Genomic DNA, 17,955 nt, shown 5'->3' with positions numbered 1-17,955 from the left:
CAGACACACACAGACACACACACACACACACACACACACACACACACACACACACACACGTATCATGATGTATATCACAATGGAAACCTTACATTCACTTCTGTTGTTCTTAAATTAAGCTAATTATTACTACACCAGCATGTTACCTCTTGCAGGCATATTTTGGGAATAATTACATGTAAAATAACACTGTAACGTGGTACAGTGATTGTAATGGATGGGTGACGTGACATTTCAAGCTGTGACTGCATTGTCCTGCAGTGTGACTGTTTTAAACTGCATTTTTCTAATTCGTTTATAATTATGCATGCTGTTTTTGTTATCTCATATTGACTACATGGAATATTTAGACATTTATAAATGCATTTGTCATACCACAGAGCCGTTTTAGTAAACTGCAAAAAGCTAGGTAATTAAAAATGGGAGGTTGTCATGTAAAATACATACTCGACTTTATAAATATGTACATTTTAGCTTAAAATCATGTTTAATAATTTAAATGATCAGAATTTATGTAATAATTTAGGTTGATGTCATAATTTACATATTTGAAGTACTCCAAATTACTTCACAGAATAAAGTAAAATAAATAAGATAATGATAATAGTATTGAAAACTAAGTGTTTTTTTTTGTGGAGTTATATGCCCACTGGAGTGGATTTAATGGGACATTTCTGTGCCTTTTATGATGGTATACCACTCTGTGTTAGGGCTGTCAAAATGGATGAAAAACTAAATTCCAATTTTTTACTTAAATATTATCAATATTCGAATTATATTCGAATTTAAAAGACATAATTTCAGTTAGGGGGGAAAAAAGCTGTTGGCTTCTCTCCTGAGGCCACAAGAGGGCGCATTGAGCAAAATATTATGCACGTTTCTTCAAAGCGTAATAAAATAACATGACTGTCTTTGAAAAGAGTGCATAATGTTTAAAATAATGTTTATAAACCATATATAATTAATAAAGTTGCTTAAACAATTAGAAAAAAAACAGCATCATGCATGTATGTATAGTTTAATACATTTCTTCATTTAAAAACTTGAGATGCAGTGGGATGGGGAAAACCACCATACCGGTATTACCGGTAATACCGGTATCACCGTGGGGGCGGGGCATTCTTTTCCTCGCTTTCCTTCGCTTTTAAATAGCTTGTAAAAGTGGTGTGCCCATTTTACTTTCACTTTAAAATAGCGGCAATTCGGAGTAAAGCAATTGTTCGTTTTTAGTTCGTTTGAATTTTCCCTCTTTTCCTTCGCTTTTAAATAGCTTAAAAGCGCCGTGCACATTTTACTTTCACTTTCGAATTAGCGGCAGGTCGGCGTCAATTGCTTAAATGCAACAACACAGACACACACAGACACACACACACACACACACACACACACACACACACACACACACACGTATCATGATGTATATCACAATGGAAACCTTACATTCACTTCTGTTGTTCTTAAATTAAGCTAATTATTACTACACCAGCATGTTACCTCTTGCAGGCATATTTTGGGAATAATTACATGTAAAATAACACTGTAACGTGGTACAGTGATTGTAATGGATGGGTGACGTGACATTTCAAGCTGTGACTGCATTGTCCTGCAGTGTGACTGTTTTAAACTGCATTTTTCTAATTCGTTTATAATTATGCATGCTGTTTTTGTTATCTCATATTGACTACATGGAATATTTAGACATTTATAAATGCATTTGTCATACCACAGAGCCAACTGCAAAAACTGCAAAAAGCTAGGTAATTAAAAATGGGAGGTTGTCATGTAAAATACATACTCGACTTGTACATTTTATACATTTTAGCTTAAAATCATGTTTAATAATTTAAATGATCAGAATTTATGTAATTGGCAGTTTTGTAACAGGAGGCTGTAAAGACTTTACTGCCATCCTGTTAACAAAATAAGCAAAATCAGGTAAGATGCCTCCAGTCAGGAAGTAGTAGCCATTCAAAAAGAATATAGAACATAGGGATATTCGGTTCTACTACTGTTTGTGTTAGGGCTGTCAAAATGACTGAAAAACTATTGTAAATTGACTGTAAATTTTCCACTTAAATATAATCAAAATTCAAATTATATTCGAATTTAAAAGGCATAATGTCAGTTAGGGGGGAAAAAAGCTTTTGGCTTCTCTCCTGAGGCCACAAAATACTATGCACGTTTCTTCAAAGCGTAACAAAATAACAACTTTTTGAAAAAAAGTGCATAATGTTTAAAATAATGTTTATAAACCATATATAATTAATAAAGTTGCTTAAACAATTAGAAAAAAAACAGCATCATGCATGTATGTATAGTTTAATACATTTCTTCATTTAAAAACTTGAGATGCAGTGGGATGGGGAAAACCACCATACCGGTATTACCGGTAATACCGGTATCACCGTGGGGGCGGGGCATTCTTTTCCTCGCTTTCCTTCGCTTTTAAATAGCTTGCTTGAAAAGTGTGCCCATTTTACTTTCACTTTAAAATAGCGGCAATTCGGAGTAAAGTAACGTAACCGGTGTTGCGGCTTAACACCGGTATCACCGTCAGCACCGTCTATCGCGGCAAGCCTATACTACACTGAAAGCAAGGAGCTTTTTGGCCCACACAGTTTGAATTAGCTGGCATTTTGCTCACTTTCAGTGGCATTTTTGCCCCATACATTTTTTTTTTTTTTTTTTTCAAAATGCAGTACTTTGGTACTTTTTTGATAGCAAACTAATCCCTTTATGAATCTTTTGACCACAATGTAGATTTTTCAGATTTTAACATCATTATAGAACACATTTATCCCTACAAGAAAGGACTAATAACAGCAAACACAGCACATTCTGGCTTATGTAAGCTTAACTCCATCATTTCCACACATTTGTCAGGTTTAACCTATATTAGAGTCACCGTGAGATAAGACAAGCTTAAAATAGAGGAAAATTTGAGATGAAATCAGTCCCAAGTGCAAAACTGCACCATAAGAAGTATGAGGAAAAGACAGATGTTAAGCATACACCTGTTTAGGAGGAGAAGCCACGAATTTCTCTTGAGGGGAATGAGACGTGCGTGTTTGCGTGTCTGGCTGTGTCTCTGGACCCCAGCAGTGATGAAGGCTGAAGTGTATGTTTAATCACTTAGCTAACTGCTTATTTTCACCAGATGCGCTAACTTCCCAGTGCTCTTTATCTTAGCGTGTGTGGGTTTGATAGCTTTGTAAAGCCACTGTCCGTTCGTGTGTATATGCACGTTTAAAATGGATGGAAGTGTTTGATTTATATGGCTGTGTGTGTTTTATATGGATTTCGATTATAGGATTCTGTGTAATGGAGTGTGTGAGAGGAGAGAGAGAGAGAGAGTCATGGAGCTTGATCTAGATTACATGCTCTCAACGCATTTGCTAACATTTCAAATTGTATCTTTAATACAATTAATTAGTTATAGTTACAACCATTTCATTTATGAACATGTTATTGCAGATGTACCATTAAGTCGTTTCGGATAAAAGCATCAGTTAAATGAATAATATATATAATGTAAATGTCATGCTCTAATGTAGAGACAGCATGAAATGCCAGCATTCATAATCTTAAATATTTCTGAGTGAAGCAGAATTTTAGTGATTTGATTTAATCTACTGTTATTTAATTTGATCATTAAACATTTCTGCAATATTATAGATTTCTTTAAATATTAGAAAATTAAATTTTTTATTTTTAATATATTTCATATTTTAATATTTTCTTTTCTTTTTTTCACTTTAGGATAACATGCATTTACAGCATGAGCGAAAATTATAAGCCGGGATTGATTTTATCTATTGTGATTTAATTTGATTGTGAAAATAGGGCTCTAGTATTACAATATTATTGTATAATAGAAAATCCAGAGGTGGAGAAAGTTTTTTTAACTTGTTTTTTTTTTCTGAAATATTCAATATTTATTTATTTATTTGTTTATTAATTGATCGTTTAGGATAACATGCATTTACAGCATGATGGAAAATTATAAGCCGGGATTGATTTTATCAATTGTGATTGGACTTGATTATCAGAATTTTCTGAAATAGATTTTTTTTTATATTAGAATTTGTTGTTTATTTTTTATTGTTAATATCTTTAGTATTTTCTTTTCTTTTCTTTTTTTTCCCTTTAGGATAACATGCATTTAACGAGAGAAAATTATAAGTCGGGATTGATTTTATATATTGTGATTTGATTTGATCATGAAAAAAGGCTCTAGTATTACGATATTATTGCATAATAGAAAATCCATTTGAGAGGTGGAGAAAAAAATCTTTTTAACTTGTTTGTTTTTCTGAAATAATTTTTTTTTTTTTTTTTTTAGGATGACATGCATTTACAGCATAATGCAAAAATATAAGCCGGGATTGATTTGATCTATTGTGATTTGATTTGCTCATGAAAACTGGGCTGCAGAATTACAATATTATTATATAATAGAAAATCCATTTCAGAGGTGTAGAAAGTCGTTTTTAACAACCCTTTTTGTTGTTCTGATATAATAGAAAAATATGTTTTATTTGTTTAGAGAGAGTTGAGGATAGAGATCGACCGATATATCGATTTACCCGATATTTTTCCCGATATTTAAGCATTTTACCATAATCTCATATCGGTTTTGTAATATCGGATTCACCGATAAATGCCACCATCTTTTGGGTGTTTAGAGAATTGCGCACAGGATCGCCATTGCAGTGCATCTGAGGGGAGACGAGACAACAACAACGGCAAAAAGATGACTGAAAAGAGGAAAAACCAAAGTGAAGTGTGTTCTTACTTCACTCAGTCATTTATTTACTTTATAACAGTAAATAAATATCGGTTCTACATATCGGTTATCGGGCACATAAACATGCAAATAATTGGTATTGGTATCGGTTATAAAAAAATCAATATCGGTCGATCACTAGTTGAGGAGATGACATCAAAATTCTTGTCTTTTTCTTAAACTATTAGCTTATTAGCTTAAATTTTTACAAATACAAAACACAATTTTGATTGCTCAGGTCTGTACATTTCTGTGGAGATTTGTGAAGCGATGAAAGACTGTCATTTTCCTGACAGTTTGTGACTAATACAGAACATACAAGTTTTTTTTTTCTCATTTCTGTCTTTTCCTCAAGCACTCAGATTCAGTGTTCAGTGGTGTTCAGGTGTTTGTGTGTAAGTGCAGAAGCTGCTGGTGGTGCTGCTCTGAATACTGTGTGTATATGAGTCTCTGGCATCAGCACTGCGTCCTGAGTTTTCCTCAGGTGATCTCGTGCTCAGGCATAAATAAGCGATCTTGCTGATGGCCATTGAGTCAAGCCGGATTTTAGAATCACACTTACTAATGTGCAGAGGCACTCGCAGGGACACACAGACATAATAGATGCAGATACAGCCATAATATAAAAGGTAGTTTATTTTTGCAGTGCCTGAAATGGCAAACAGGCTGTATTTGTGGTGGTTGTAAATAACTGGACTAAAATTCTAGAAAAAAAGGATTCTGGATTATTATAAGGATTTCTGACACATTAAACAAGACATGTTTGTCCAAGAAGACTGTCCATGTGCATTACACCAAATACACAAAATAATGTTCTTTTTAGCAGCATCATATGACCCCTTTAAATGTAAGTTTTAGAAATGAAACCTCTATAAATTACTAACTAGCAACTGTTTTCATTACAAAGACCTGGTTTATTCAGCTCTGTTGCTGTTCTGACTTCTGTGCTGATGTTTGGATACAATACAGCCTTATTTAGTGGAGCTTTGTCTAAGATCTTTACTGCATGAATGGAACATCCTGTTGCTTATTTGGAGACGGTGGGAAGCATTTTTCAATGTTTGGTTCAATGGGATAATTTTTCTATTAGCTTTCTCACAGTTTTACTTTGCATCAAGCTGTAAATTTATAACCCACTGTAATTTTCATAATAAAAAAATTATTAGCAAATGCTTTTTGCAATAATTTGTAAAGATTTTTCTTTGTGTTTTAATTTTAACAGTAAATCTGTTGTGCATATATATATACCCTCTAAGCGAGATCCCTATTCGTCGGTCATCCGACGTGACGTTTCCGTTCCCTCCTTCAGGGAACGAGGGTTACCATACGTAACAGAGACGTTTTCAACTGACATTATGGCATTTAAAATATTTTAATAATTATCCCAAACGTAACTGTGTCGCGTGTGGCTGCTGCGCAGTCAGTGAACCGCTTCCATCGGCGCTGCTGCAGCAAAACACACTGTTGCTCACATCAAACATTATTATGTGAGTATTATGACCAGTACTTAATTTGATCCTGCTGGATCCTGTTCCGGAAAATGTCAGATTTTACATTTTTTGCGTTCTGGTAGGCCTATTTGTTTTTTAAAATCCGGCATTTACAGTGCATTAGATCGTGACGGTGCATGCGTGCGTGCATACGTGACGGAGCGAGCGCGGGTTTGGCTAGATGTATTAAAGCATCCCATTTTGTCCCAGGGCTTGAAAACCTGTGCCTAGGCTAGTTAGGTCCATGCAGAAACTCATGAACGATGCTTTTAGTTGTGGCATCACCGTTTAGTGACATTGAATGCTCTTGGAAAACGTTTTTTTTTCAAAAAGCACGTCTAATCAATTTAATTCATAACACAACACTTCAATAATTTAATATACAATTGAATTTGGAATTAATTTGTTTTTCTTCTTTATTCGGTGTTGTTTGCAAAAAGTGTATCAAAAACAATCAAATGAGCATAAAACGCTTTTAAAATGCAATCAAATGACAAATTGACAGTTTTTTTTTTTTGGCAAGCAAAGTGTTGGACAACAGATTTACTGTTAAAATTAAAACACTGAAGAAAAATGTAAGCGTTATCACTTAGAAACATACATTAATTCTACTGTACAATAGTAATATATTTCTGCTCAAGTTATCTGTTCAATAATTAAAATCTTCAAATCTTAAAGTGAAACTTTTCTGCTTATCACAGAAATCACAGAGGCCTAAATAAATGCAGCCTTGATGAACATAAGAGACTTTGTAACATTGAAAAATCTTACCGACCCCAAATTTTGAACGGTTGTGTATGTCCAAGCACCTCTTGAACATACAATAAAACTGAATGACTTTCATTGTATGAAAAGAGCTGCTTAGTTGTGTTTCATGAATGACAGAGTTAAATGGATTTGACCTGAAGGTGTCTAAATAACTAAGAACTAATGCTTTTGCGCTCTAACTCAAATGTTTCTGCTTTGATAGTCCCCTCCGTTCAATCAGAGACCACATTTTCAGGTGAAATTGCTTTGCTTCAGAGGTCATCGTGTGATAAATTAATATCTGAATGGAATCCGAGATGCAGTATGATGGCAGATGATTATGTTTTGAGGGAGATCTTTGGTGCAGGAGCTTTATCTCCTCATTAGTATTCAGTCATTTATTGCATGTGCCTGTCTGTCCGCTGCCACCCCTACACACTGCCCCTCAGTGGTCGGGGTGGAACAGCACCCCGAAGACCTGATTCTGAGCAGCTCTTCATCATGTGAAAGGATGCGGTTTGTTGCTGGGTTACTGAACGAGAAGACGAGATTCAGGATCGCACGGCTGAGAGAGAGCGAGAGAGGAGGTGGAATAGATGCTGCATTCATCTGCCTGTCTTCATGCATTCAGAGTTGATCACTTCAAGGTCATTGGAAATACCATCATATTTCTATAGCGTGTTTGGGATCAGGGTCCTTTCTATTTGTGTTCCTCTTTTTTTTTCTGGGGCAAAGCACGTCCTGTGCCGGGACACGGTTGTTTGTCACTCTTGTTCAACAAGCCCACACACACACACACAAACACACACTGTAGGAGGTAGAGAGGGGCGACTTTATGAAGTGGTCTCCGCTCCCTCCAGCTTTCCTGGTGTAGACTGACTGATCTATAGAGACAAGAGAGAGAGAGAAAGAAAGATGGAAGTAGAGGAGGTAGAGGAGGTAGAGAGATGTCTTAATGCATTTGTCCTGTCGCTCAGAAATCCCAAGTTTCAGCCGTGTCACGATGCTTTTACTACCTTGAAATTAAATGACATCAAGACCTCAATGTACATGTAAATTTATACATTAAAAAAGGGCTTTTCAGTACCTTCATTTAGAGCGATTCATTATATTTACACTGTAAATTTCAATGTTAACGTTACTTAAAAAGAATCTTGTAAACTTATTGCCTTAGAAAAATCTAGTTTAAGGTTGCTCTATATATTCAAGTTTACTACTATATTTAACTATATTGAAGTAAAGTTAAGAAATTTACAGTGTGTTATAATAAATAAATAAAATAATAGAATATAACATATGAATATAACTATGATGTTATAATATCTATAATATATATACGGTAGTGGCCAAAAGTGAACAATGTTTGCTTTTAATGGACCTTCAAGTTTAATTAAGCCATCAAAATGTGAGGAACATGTTATTATATTTGTCAAATTATTTGTCAAAAAAGGCAAACTACAGCTTATAATAGAATATGGGTTTTATTTTACCATGCAAAAAAAAAAACATAAAAACAAAAAGCTCACGGGAGGAAATAAAGTATACATTGACTAAAATATAATCAGTTATTAATATTTCATAGAAGGTTCTCCCTTGTATTTGATAAGCAGCCATTCTCATGCACATTCCACAATGCATATATATATATCCGCCTGAGACAGATTGACAAACTCATTTATAAAAATGGATTGCTGTGGACTGTGGATCATTGATAGGGTTCTGTTCAATGCTATGGAGACAAAGCAATCAATATATTGGCTTCTAAAGCAACTTTTAGTCTATTACTTTACTCATTTGCCACAATATTATTTTTGAATTGTCTTCATTTGGGGACTTCTATCTAATATTGTTATATGCAATGATTTTCCTTAAAGAGGTCATATGATGTTGCTAAAAAGAACATTATTTTGTGTATTTGGTGTAATGAAATGTGTTTTCCACATACTGTACATTATTGTTTCTCCTCTATGCCCCGCCTTTCTGAAACGCATCGATTTTTACAAAGCTCATCGGTCTGAAAAGCGAGGTGTGCTCTGATTGGCCAGCTATCCAGTGCATTGTGATTGGTCGAATACCTCAAGTGTGTGACGGAAATGTTACGCCCCTTACCATATTTTGATGCCGTGTCCCGGCCGGAGCGACGAGACAAAAACATTAAAACCCATTATAAACGAAGCATTTGTTGCATCCAGTGGGGACATAATTACGGATTATAGTGACTTATGCTGTCTTTTTACGCGTTGTGTTGCATCGCGCCGTGTAAACCTAAAACCATGTCTGCATTTGTGATCGGAGAAATGCACAGCGGCTGGCTTGAGTGAGACATAATTATGGATTATAATGACTTATACTGTCTTTTTACGCGTTGTGTTGCATCGCGCCGTGTAAACCTAAAACCATGTCTGCATTTGTGATCGGAGAAATGCACAGCGGCTGGCTTGAGTGAGCGGAGGCCGGGGGCTAGAGTGAGCGGCAGCCGGCGGGCTTGCGGCAACCATATGTGACGAACTCTTAACTTTTATAAAGAATATCTCTTTGGATTTGAGACTTTAGTCTTTGCAACTTTACAGAGTTTCTTTATGCACCAAGAGCTTGAAACACTCCAAAGAGAAAGGAAAAATTGAAATCGCCTTATATGACCCCTTTAATAAAATTAAGGCATAACAGGTAATTTATGATGTATTAAAATGTGTTAATTAAAAATTTAGTATGTGTATATATAATGTGTATATATAATTATATCATAAATTGCTTTTGGAGTTTGTGATCAAATCGCTAACCCTACGTATTAATATTAAATTTTCTCTTGTTACATGCTCACACATTTGTGTTTTTGACCTGTTTGACTATAAAAAATCTATTATAAAAAAGCCCATGTGTTTATGAGCAACCCAGGAAGCAACCGTAGCAGTGTGCTATAGAAACCACTCAGCTTAGCAACCACATCTGCTATGGATTTGGCCTGGCAATTATTATGGTGAATTTTGCATGGACAAATACCATTCATAAAATAAAAAAAAAATTAGTTCATGCCTTTAATCTTGTAAGCTGTATAATTTTTTTTCCCGAATGACTGATATAAGTCATATTCGATTTATTGATATTTAGTTGCCAATGAATGTAGTGCATGTGCTGGTATGTGCCGTATATATTCTGTTACTTTGATCAGAGGACAATGTGATGTTTCCGGGATGATAAACGACATGATGTCACACTGAGTCATGTCACGGCAGCTATTCGCCACATGCACAAATTTGCCTGCTTGTGTGTGTGCGTGTGTGTGTGTGTGTGCGTTTACATGCTTCATTTCAAACCAATGATTTATGCTAAATGACGTGCTGTATTTAGCAATTATAGAATAGATCAAAACACTAAAAAGAACAAAGTCAGAATCAAAATAGCCTTCTTGATGGATTTAATATTCATTTATGGTATTTCCCTGCTCACATTTTTCTGTGAATCAGTTTATTATTAATAATTCCATCAAGCAGTTACAGGATTTCATTCATTCGCCCTGTAAGATTCCTCATGCATTGATTCATTTTTGTTATTCCACTCTATTGTACTGATTATTTTACTGTAATATATAGGCTTGATTTGCATTATGGTTGTGGACTGATGTCAAATTAGTCCATGTTACTCGAAGTAGCTTTGAGTTTAAAGGAATAGTTCCTTCTAAAATAAATAATTGATACTTTTTTCTTCTGTGGAACACAAAATAAGATATTTTGCTGAATGTCCATGCTGCTCTTGTCCATGCAAGTCATATGGACCACTTTTATAGTGCTTTTCTGTCCTTTTTGGAGCTTGAAAGGCCCTGATCACCATCTACATTCTTACATTATATGGTAAAGAGCAGCATGGACTTCTCACAAACATCTCAAAACATCCTGCTCTGTGTTTTATGGAAGAAAAAAATCATATATATTTGTAATGACTTGAAGGTGAGTTTTTTTTTTGGGTAAAAGGAATAGTTTATCCAAAAATGAAAATTTTCTGACCCCAGGCAATCAAAAACATAGATGAGTTTATTTCTTCATCAGAACAGATTTGGAGAAATATATTAAGCAATGGATCCTTTGCAGTGAATGGGTGCCGTCAGAATGAGAGTCCAAACAGCTGATAAAAACATCACAATAATCCACAAGTAATCCACACGACTCCAGTCCATCAATTAACGTCTTGTGAAGCGAAAAGCTGCATGTTTGTAAAACAAATCCATCATAAAGACTTTGTAACTTTAAACCAGATCACTGTATGGCTGTTTTGAACAAAGGTAGATTGTATGTTTTATGTGTTTTTTTTGTTTGTTTTGTTTTTTGCTCTTAACAAATACTCGGACAAAAATGTACCACAACATTAATCAAAACAATTAAAACAGACTTCATTAACATAAAAGGGATGTTGAGGTTTTGATGTTGAAGGTGACATTTGCATGTGTGGAACACTAGGGCATGTGTTTGTGAGATGTTTTTGTTTTAGTTAACTAGCTAATGATGGTTTGTGTGTGTGTGTGTGTGTGTGTGTGTGTGAGAGAGAGAGTATGTACAGTTAGTCTTTAGAGCATAAATAAGCAGAGATGAGTCAGATATTTATGGATTGCCCCACAGGCCTCTGTTTTCCTCTCTCTCTCTGTTCTCACACTCTGCTGATGGATGAATAAAGTAGAGGGGTAATGGATTGGGAATGCTGTATTACATTGTCCTCAACCGCATATCGCTTAATGAAGCTCTTCTGCTCCTGTTTGTTTATTTGATATGTAAATTTGTTTCAGTGTTGTTAATTTGCTCAGTATAACAAGTTAAAGGCTGCTTTGTTAGCAAAGCCCATCATTTAAAGTGGTCGTATTTAAAATATGAATTTGAAACAGGATTTACTTGCTCTTTCGGTGAATGACACGGAAATATTGACCATGTTTCTCCCTAAAATCAGAAGAAAATAAAATTAGATTAATAATGCAATTAATAGAAATTGCATTTTATATATATGTTTTTTTTGCATCATTGTAACATTTTTATGAATGACCTTTTTTATAAATATATCAAAGTTATATGTGTGTGTGTGTGTGTTTTATAAATATATCAAATGTGTGTGTGTGCGCGCGCGCACATATGTATATGTATATGTATGTATATGTGTGTGTGTATATATATATATATATATATATATATATGTGTATACAGGTACATGCATATATATGAAATCACTGTTAATATATATATCGCATTATATTATTAAACATCATCCTATTTTATTTTTATCAAATTATTATAATGGTGATTCTCATGACTGTACTCCACTGAAATCTGCTCTATCTGTCCTTTGACAGATTTGGCTGAACTTTGTTCAGATTCAGAGAAAATGGAGAAAAAAAAAACATTCAATGAAAAAATATGTATATCGGTTTAATTGTTCTTTCACAGTGCCAGCAGAGTATTGTTGTAGTTACTGTGTTTTTATTTCATTTTATTTCATCGAAAATTAAAGGCAGTACAACAAATACTTTATTTGCAAATGTAATAACTTACAAAAATACATGATGTATAAATACTTTACTATTTAAATATGTATTGGTTATCAGATTGTTAGGTGGATAGATATGCTTTAAATGTGTACTAAATTAGAATTTTGAACAAGTGCATTTGTTTGTTTCTGTCATGTGTGTGTGTGCGCTTTTTTTTTGTCTCATCTGTTTTCGATTGCCTCTTTGACATCCTGTAAATATCTCATATTCAGTGCGGCGGCAACTTCTCTCTGCTGCCGTCACTCGTATCTCTCTCTCTCTGTAGTAGCAGGATCAGTGAGCCCGGGTTACTCTTTTCCCGCTGTAACAAAGGCTCTTTCTCTGTTACACAGGGCTAAGTGCTCCATTCAGTCGTCTGTAAAATGTTGGCAAAATGAGGCCCACAGCGTATGAAATCTTCCCAAATGTCCTTAAACTTAAACACACACGCACGCACACCAACTACCCTCTTTCATTGTGCAACCTTTGCACAGCTGTCACACACACATAAAGGAGAAAGCTTGAGTCTGTGTGTGTGCTTGTATAAAGAGATGCTATTTGACAAGTTAAATGGCTGTGTCTAACACCATCAATGCACAGAAAACAACCCACTAGCCACTGCCATGACTGAGCCGCGTGCTTTAATGCTTCAAAAACAATATGCGTGCAGTTTTAGTAATGTAGCACTATTGTTGAGGTGTCGCAGAGTAACTAAAAGGCAAATCACATGGAACAATATTTTCCCTCATAACATTTATTCAGTGATCATTTCTGATGGCATTAATTTGTTTATGCTAGTACAGTTTCCAAGACATGGAGATAAAAGGGTGATGATATATAGAGTCATTTATATTATGTTTCTGGAGGTTAGCTTTTGAAGTTTTTTGCATCAAAAAAGTTGAAAGAATTATCATTTTTTATCTTTATTTTATGTGACTAACACATTTTTGATTATCATTTCTTATTCATTGTAGAGTGACGGGATAAAAAAAAGATAATTGCGACTTTGTGTCTCATAATTCAGACTTTTTTCCTTGCAATTCTGAGTTTATCTCACAATTTTTTTTTCCAGAAATCTGAGTATACATATCTCAAGTCTGCTTTTTTCCCCTCGGAATTCTAAATTAAATCACAATTCTTTTTTTGTTTGTTTCCGCCACCGAAAAACATAACTGTGACATTTTATCTCACAATTGAGATTTTTTTCGCAGTTGCAAGTTTTTATCTCACAATTCTGACTTTATAAACTCAAAATTGTAAGAAATAAACTCTCAATTCTGAGTTAATATCTCACAATTCTGATAATTGTGAGAAAAGTATGAATTGTGGGATAATAAGTCTCAATTACCGTTTTACAATTACAATTACAATTACAATTATAAGCTTCCTTATTTATGTCTAAATATAAAGAACATTTAGATTTTTACATTTCATGACCCATTTAAACATAAGTGAGTGTTTGTGTTACAGGCATGATGATAACTCAAATCATGAACTATATTTCAAATTTTAATTTAATTCACTTGTTTTCACTCTCAAATAATTAATTTTGGGTTGGAAAGGCATTTATTGTACACTCTTCACATCTTATGGATTTGTTTCTCTCTCTCTCTCTTCTGTCTCTCACAGGAAACAGTCGAATATGCCTTCCTTATCATTTTCACTATCGAAACCTTCCTGAAGATCATAGCGTACGGCTTGGTGATGCATCAGAACGCATATGTCCGAAACGGATGGAACATGCTGGATTTCGTCATTGTCGTCATAGGGTATGTTTTGTCTGCTTATATTCTAAAGCTTTGCTACACTCTAAAATATAAAGGTTCTATGGTTCCATGAACATCCATGGAGCCTTTCCATTGAACAAAAGGTTCTTTATAGTGAAAAAAAGGTTCTTCTGAATATTAAAATGTTCTTCACAATAAAGAGAAAAATGGTTCTTTTAAGAGCTGTTCACAAAATGGTTCAGTGCCACTGCTGTGAAAACCTCTTTTTATTTTTAAGAGCGTACTGTTCACATAGGTTAACTCAAAGTTTTTGCACATCACCTTGATTACAAACAGCACATCTTTTTCTGTCACTTTTATTTTTTTCCTCCTTGATTTCTTGTTTTTTTTTCCTCAATTTAATTCAAATTTTACATTTTACATTTATATTGTCAAAACATTAGCAGCTGATAATATTATCAATAAAGTAATAACAACAAATAAAAATGGCTAAATTTAAAAAATGCTGCAACATAAATTAAATAAATGATACATGTATTTATATATGCAATATGCATATGTATTTATATATCTATACATTTATATGTTCTCACCAAGGCTGCATTTATTTGATGGAAAATACAGTAAAAACAGAAATATTATTCACATTTCAAAGAACTGTTTTCTATTTGAATATATTTTAAAATGCAATTTGTTCCTGTGACGCAAAGCTGAATTTTCAGCATCATTACATGATCCCTCACATTGTCACCTTCACCTTCTCCTCAACTCCTAACACACGCTCACACACGCACACTCCTCATGCAGCTATATGACCCAGAAAAGACCTGAGCTGCAGTCTTTCTCTATACTGTCTCATTATACCAGCCTCTGTGGAGCATCTCCTGATTTTAGATTAGAGTTCATCGTGGACTGTATTACTCACTCTTTTATTCTCAGATGAACTATATTCAAAAACCATGTTTGCTGGTGACCTACTCTTCCAGTGTCCATTTGCCAGCCTTAGTTGCTTTATATCAACTGTTCAGTTTATTTATTTTTTTAAAGATGTGGTAGATGAGGAGTAATCCTTAACCTCCTCAGACTGGTTTTTATTTCAATGTTTTAATTTCATGTCACTTTCTACTGTATCAGCCTAAAAAAGATGCAGAAGCCCAAAGATAAAAAGATGAAGAAGAAAGCAGCTCGTCTTTTGTCCATGCCTCAGGCCTGTTTCATAGCGCATGCATAAACAGTGTGTGTAAGCAAAAGCAGTGTAACTGCACCAGCAGGATCACATTGTGCTTTCACACTGACAAACGCTTGTGCTCCGTAACTGTGCTGTGTTCTCGGGATTGCTACATTGAGCATTTGCTTTAAAACTAATTTTAGACACTTCTTACACATTGAAAATATGTCTTTCTTCAAATTTGTAGTAGACAAAGGCTACAGATTTGGCCAGTTGACACCTCTTTGTGTCTTTCTCCTCAATATAATTTTGGTAAATTTTACATTTTATACATAATCAGGCAAATCATTTGCAGCTGGTGTAATCAAACAATGTAGTCAAGTAATATTATTAGATCAAATACTGATCTGTTTCAAAAAATGGAGCAACATATGTTCAAAAGTGACACTGTCGTACTACATTTAGCATTTGCTTTAATAACGTCTATACATTATACAGTGGTTATTGAGAGTATGCCATTTGAGAATTATATACAACTTGATATTCATGAAATCTAATTTGCATGAAGAGCGAGACCGCATTTACATTCAAATGATATTTAAAGTAATATTCTGGGTTCTTTATAGTTACAAGCTTGATCAACAGCATCTGTAGCTTAATGTTGATTACTACAAAAAATATTTAGACTAAAATATTTAAAATATATATATTTTTTAAAAGAGCCAAAATCAGTGTTATGATGAAGACTGGAGTAATGATGCTGACAATTCAGCTTTGCATCACAGGAACAAATGATATTTTTAAATATATTAAAATAGAAAAGAGTTTTTAAATTGTAATAATATTTCACAATATTACTGTTTTTACTATATTTTTGATCAAATTAATGCAGCCTTGGTGAGCATATGAGACTTTCAAAAACATTAAAACATTTTATCGACCCCGACAGTTTTGTACATTTTATTTTTATTTTTATTTATTTATTTTATTTATTTATTTTTTAAGAATCAACATATTCTGTTGATTTGATCTTAACTTGAAATGAACCCAGAATTTTCCTTTTAATCTAAACCAAACACCACACTGTAGCTATAAACTACTTAAATCATCTGAGTTCAGTTCATCATTTTACTGAATAGAAAGTGTTTGCGAGTCTGAAAAAAAAAAAAAAATGAAATGTGATATGAAACAGTCTTAACTTCTACATCTGTGTCTCTCACCACTCAGCCTGTTGGCTTCTCTGTAGATCATCTCATTCTGTGTACACTCTCCTCTTCTTCCTCTGTATTTCCTTATCAGCATCTCTATCTCACTCATACACACACAGTCCACTGTGTAGCTAGGTCACATTTCGATCAGTTCGCCTCATGCAGAAGAGCTGTCTCCCTCTCTCTCTTCACCTACCCATCTCTCTGTTCACGGGGCTGTCACTCTTGATCTTTAGCTCCTGCAGAGCAGCCCCCCTGCAGCTGAAGATTAGCCAAGAATACTCACAGATAGGTAGTCACTCTTTAAAGGGCAAAACGCCGGCATTAATAAGGCTTGTGATTATTGTAATAGAAGTGGATGCATTCAAAGTACAATTTTTGATAGAAATATATTTTTTGTTATTTTATCTGCTGTTGCTGAGGTCCTGTAGTACATCATTATTCAGATGTGCACCATGGTCCTTTCAGGTCATCACACGCTGCTTTTTTATCATGTGTACAGCAGATGATGCCGCCTGATGTTGTTCAGATTGAATGTCTTGCTGTTTATGTTTTGGCACATTGATGAAAGGTCACGCAGACATGTGATGCTGGAAGTGGTTTATCTATTTTATAATCCAAAGATGTTTTGATATTTTGGCTATAATCCTGCTACTTTATATCAAGATTACAAGCAATTTTATAAAACAATTTTTATATTAGTTTCAAAGAATGTAACCATCTTTTATATTAGGTTTTTATAACTTAATTTTATATATATATATATATATATATATATATATATTGTTTTTGTATGATATAATGCTGTGTGCTGTTAAAAGAGAAGTTATTCTTCTGATTTGTATATAGTGAAGGAAAAAGATTATATACTGCAAAATTATATATATATATGTTGTTGCCAATACAAACACACACACACACGCTCACACACACTCACACAAAACAAAATCAGTGTAGTCCAGTATTGTTGTTAAAACTATTAAAAACATTTTTATCAATTGCAATAAATATGAAATAAAATACAACACAAATATTAAATGAAAAACTTGGTATAAATGTATAAAAACGTATACAAAAATGAGAAATGTTGCTTTGGAAACTATAACTGAAAATAAATAAATAAAAACAAAGTTGAAGTTGAAGTACTAAAATTGCTAAAACTAAAATTGAAATGAAATAAAGCTAACTAAAAACTAATAAAATTGACAAAAGCACATAACAGAATTACTGAAACTTAAAACTATGAAATGAAAACTGAAAATATAAAATAAACTAACTTAAAATATTAATAAACACTGTAATACTATATAAATAGTATTAAAACAA

At 33.9% G+C, this 17,955-nt stretch overlaps 1 protein-coding gene across 1 annotated transcript in view; it reads left to right on the top strand.

The window, feature by feature from the left end:
* Positions 1–17,955, top strand: part of LOC107698982 (voltage-dependent L-type calcium channel subunit alpha-1D-like) — a gene marked incomplete at its 3' end in the record, with an annotated part of 56,113 nt that overhangs the window by 19,289 nt on the left and 18,869 nt on the right. Inside the window, exon 4 of the mRNA XM_016500155.1 lies at positions 14,156–14,295. Coding sequence (XP_016355641.1) covers positions 14,156–14,295 — 140 coding nt within the window. The remainder of the gene's footprint in view (positions 1–14,155; positions 14,296–17,955) is intronic.

This window comes from Sinocyclocheilus anshuiensis, unplaced genomic scaffold (assembly GCF_001515605.1).
Source record: "Sinocyclocheilus anshuiensis isolate Anshui unplaced genomic scaffold, SAMN03320099.WGS_v1.1 scaffold313, whole genome shotgun sequence".
NCBI lineage: Eukaryota > Metazoa > Chordata > Actinopteri > Cypriniformes > Cyprinidae > Sinocyclocheilus > Sinocyclocheilus anshuiensis.
The sequence above is the reverse complement of the archived record's forward strand: the minus strand, read 5'-3'. Positions and strand labels throughout refer to the sequence as shown.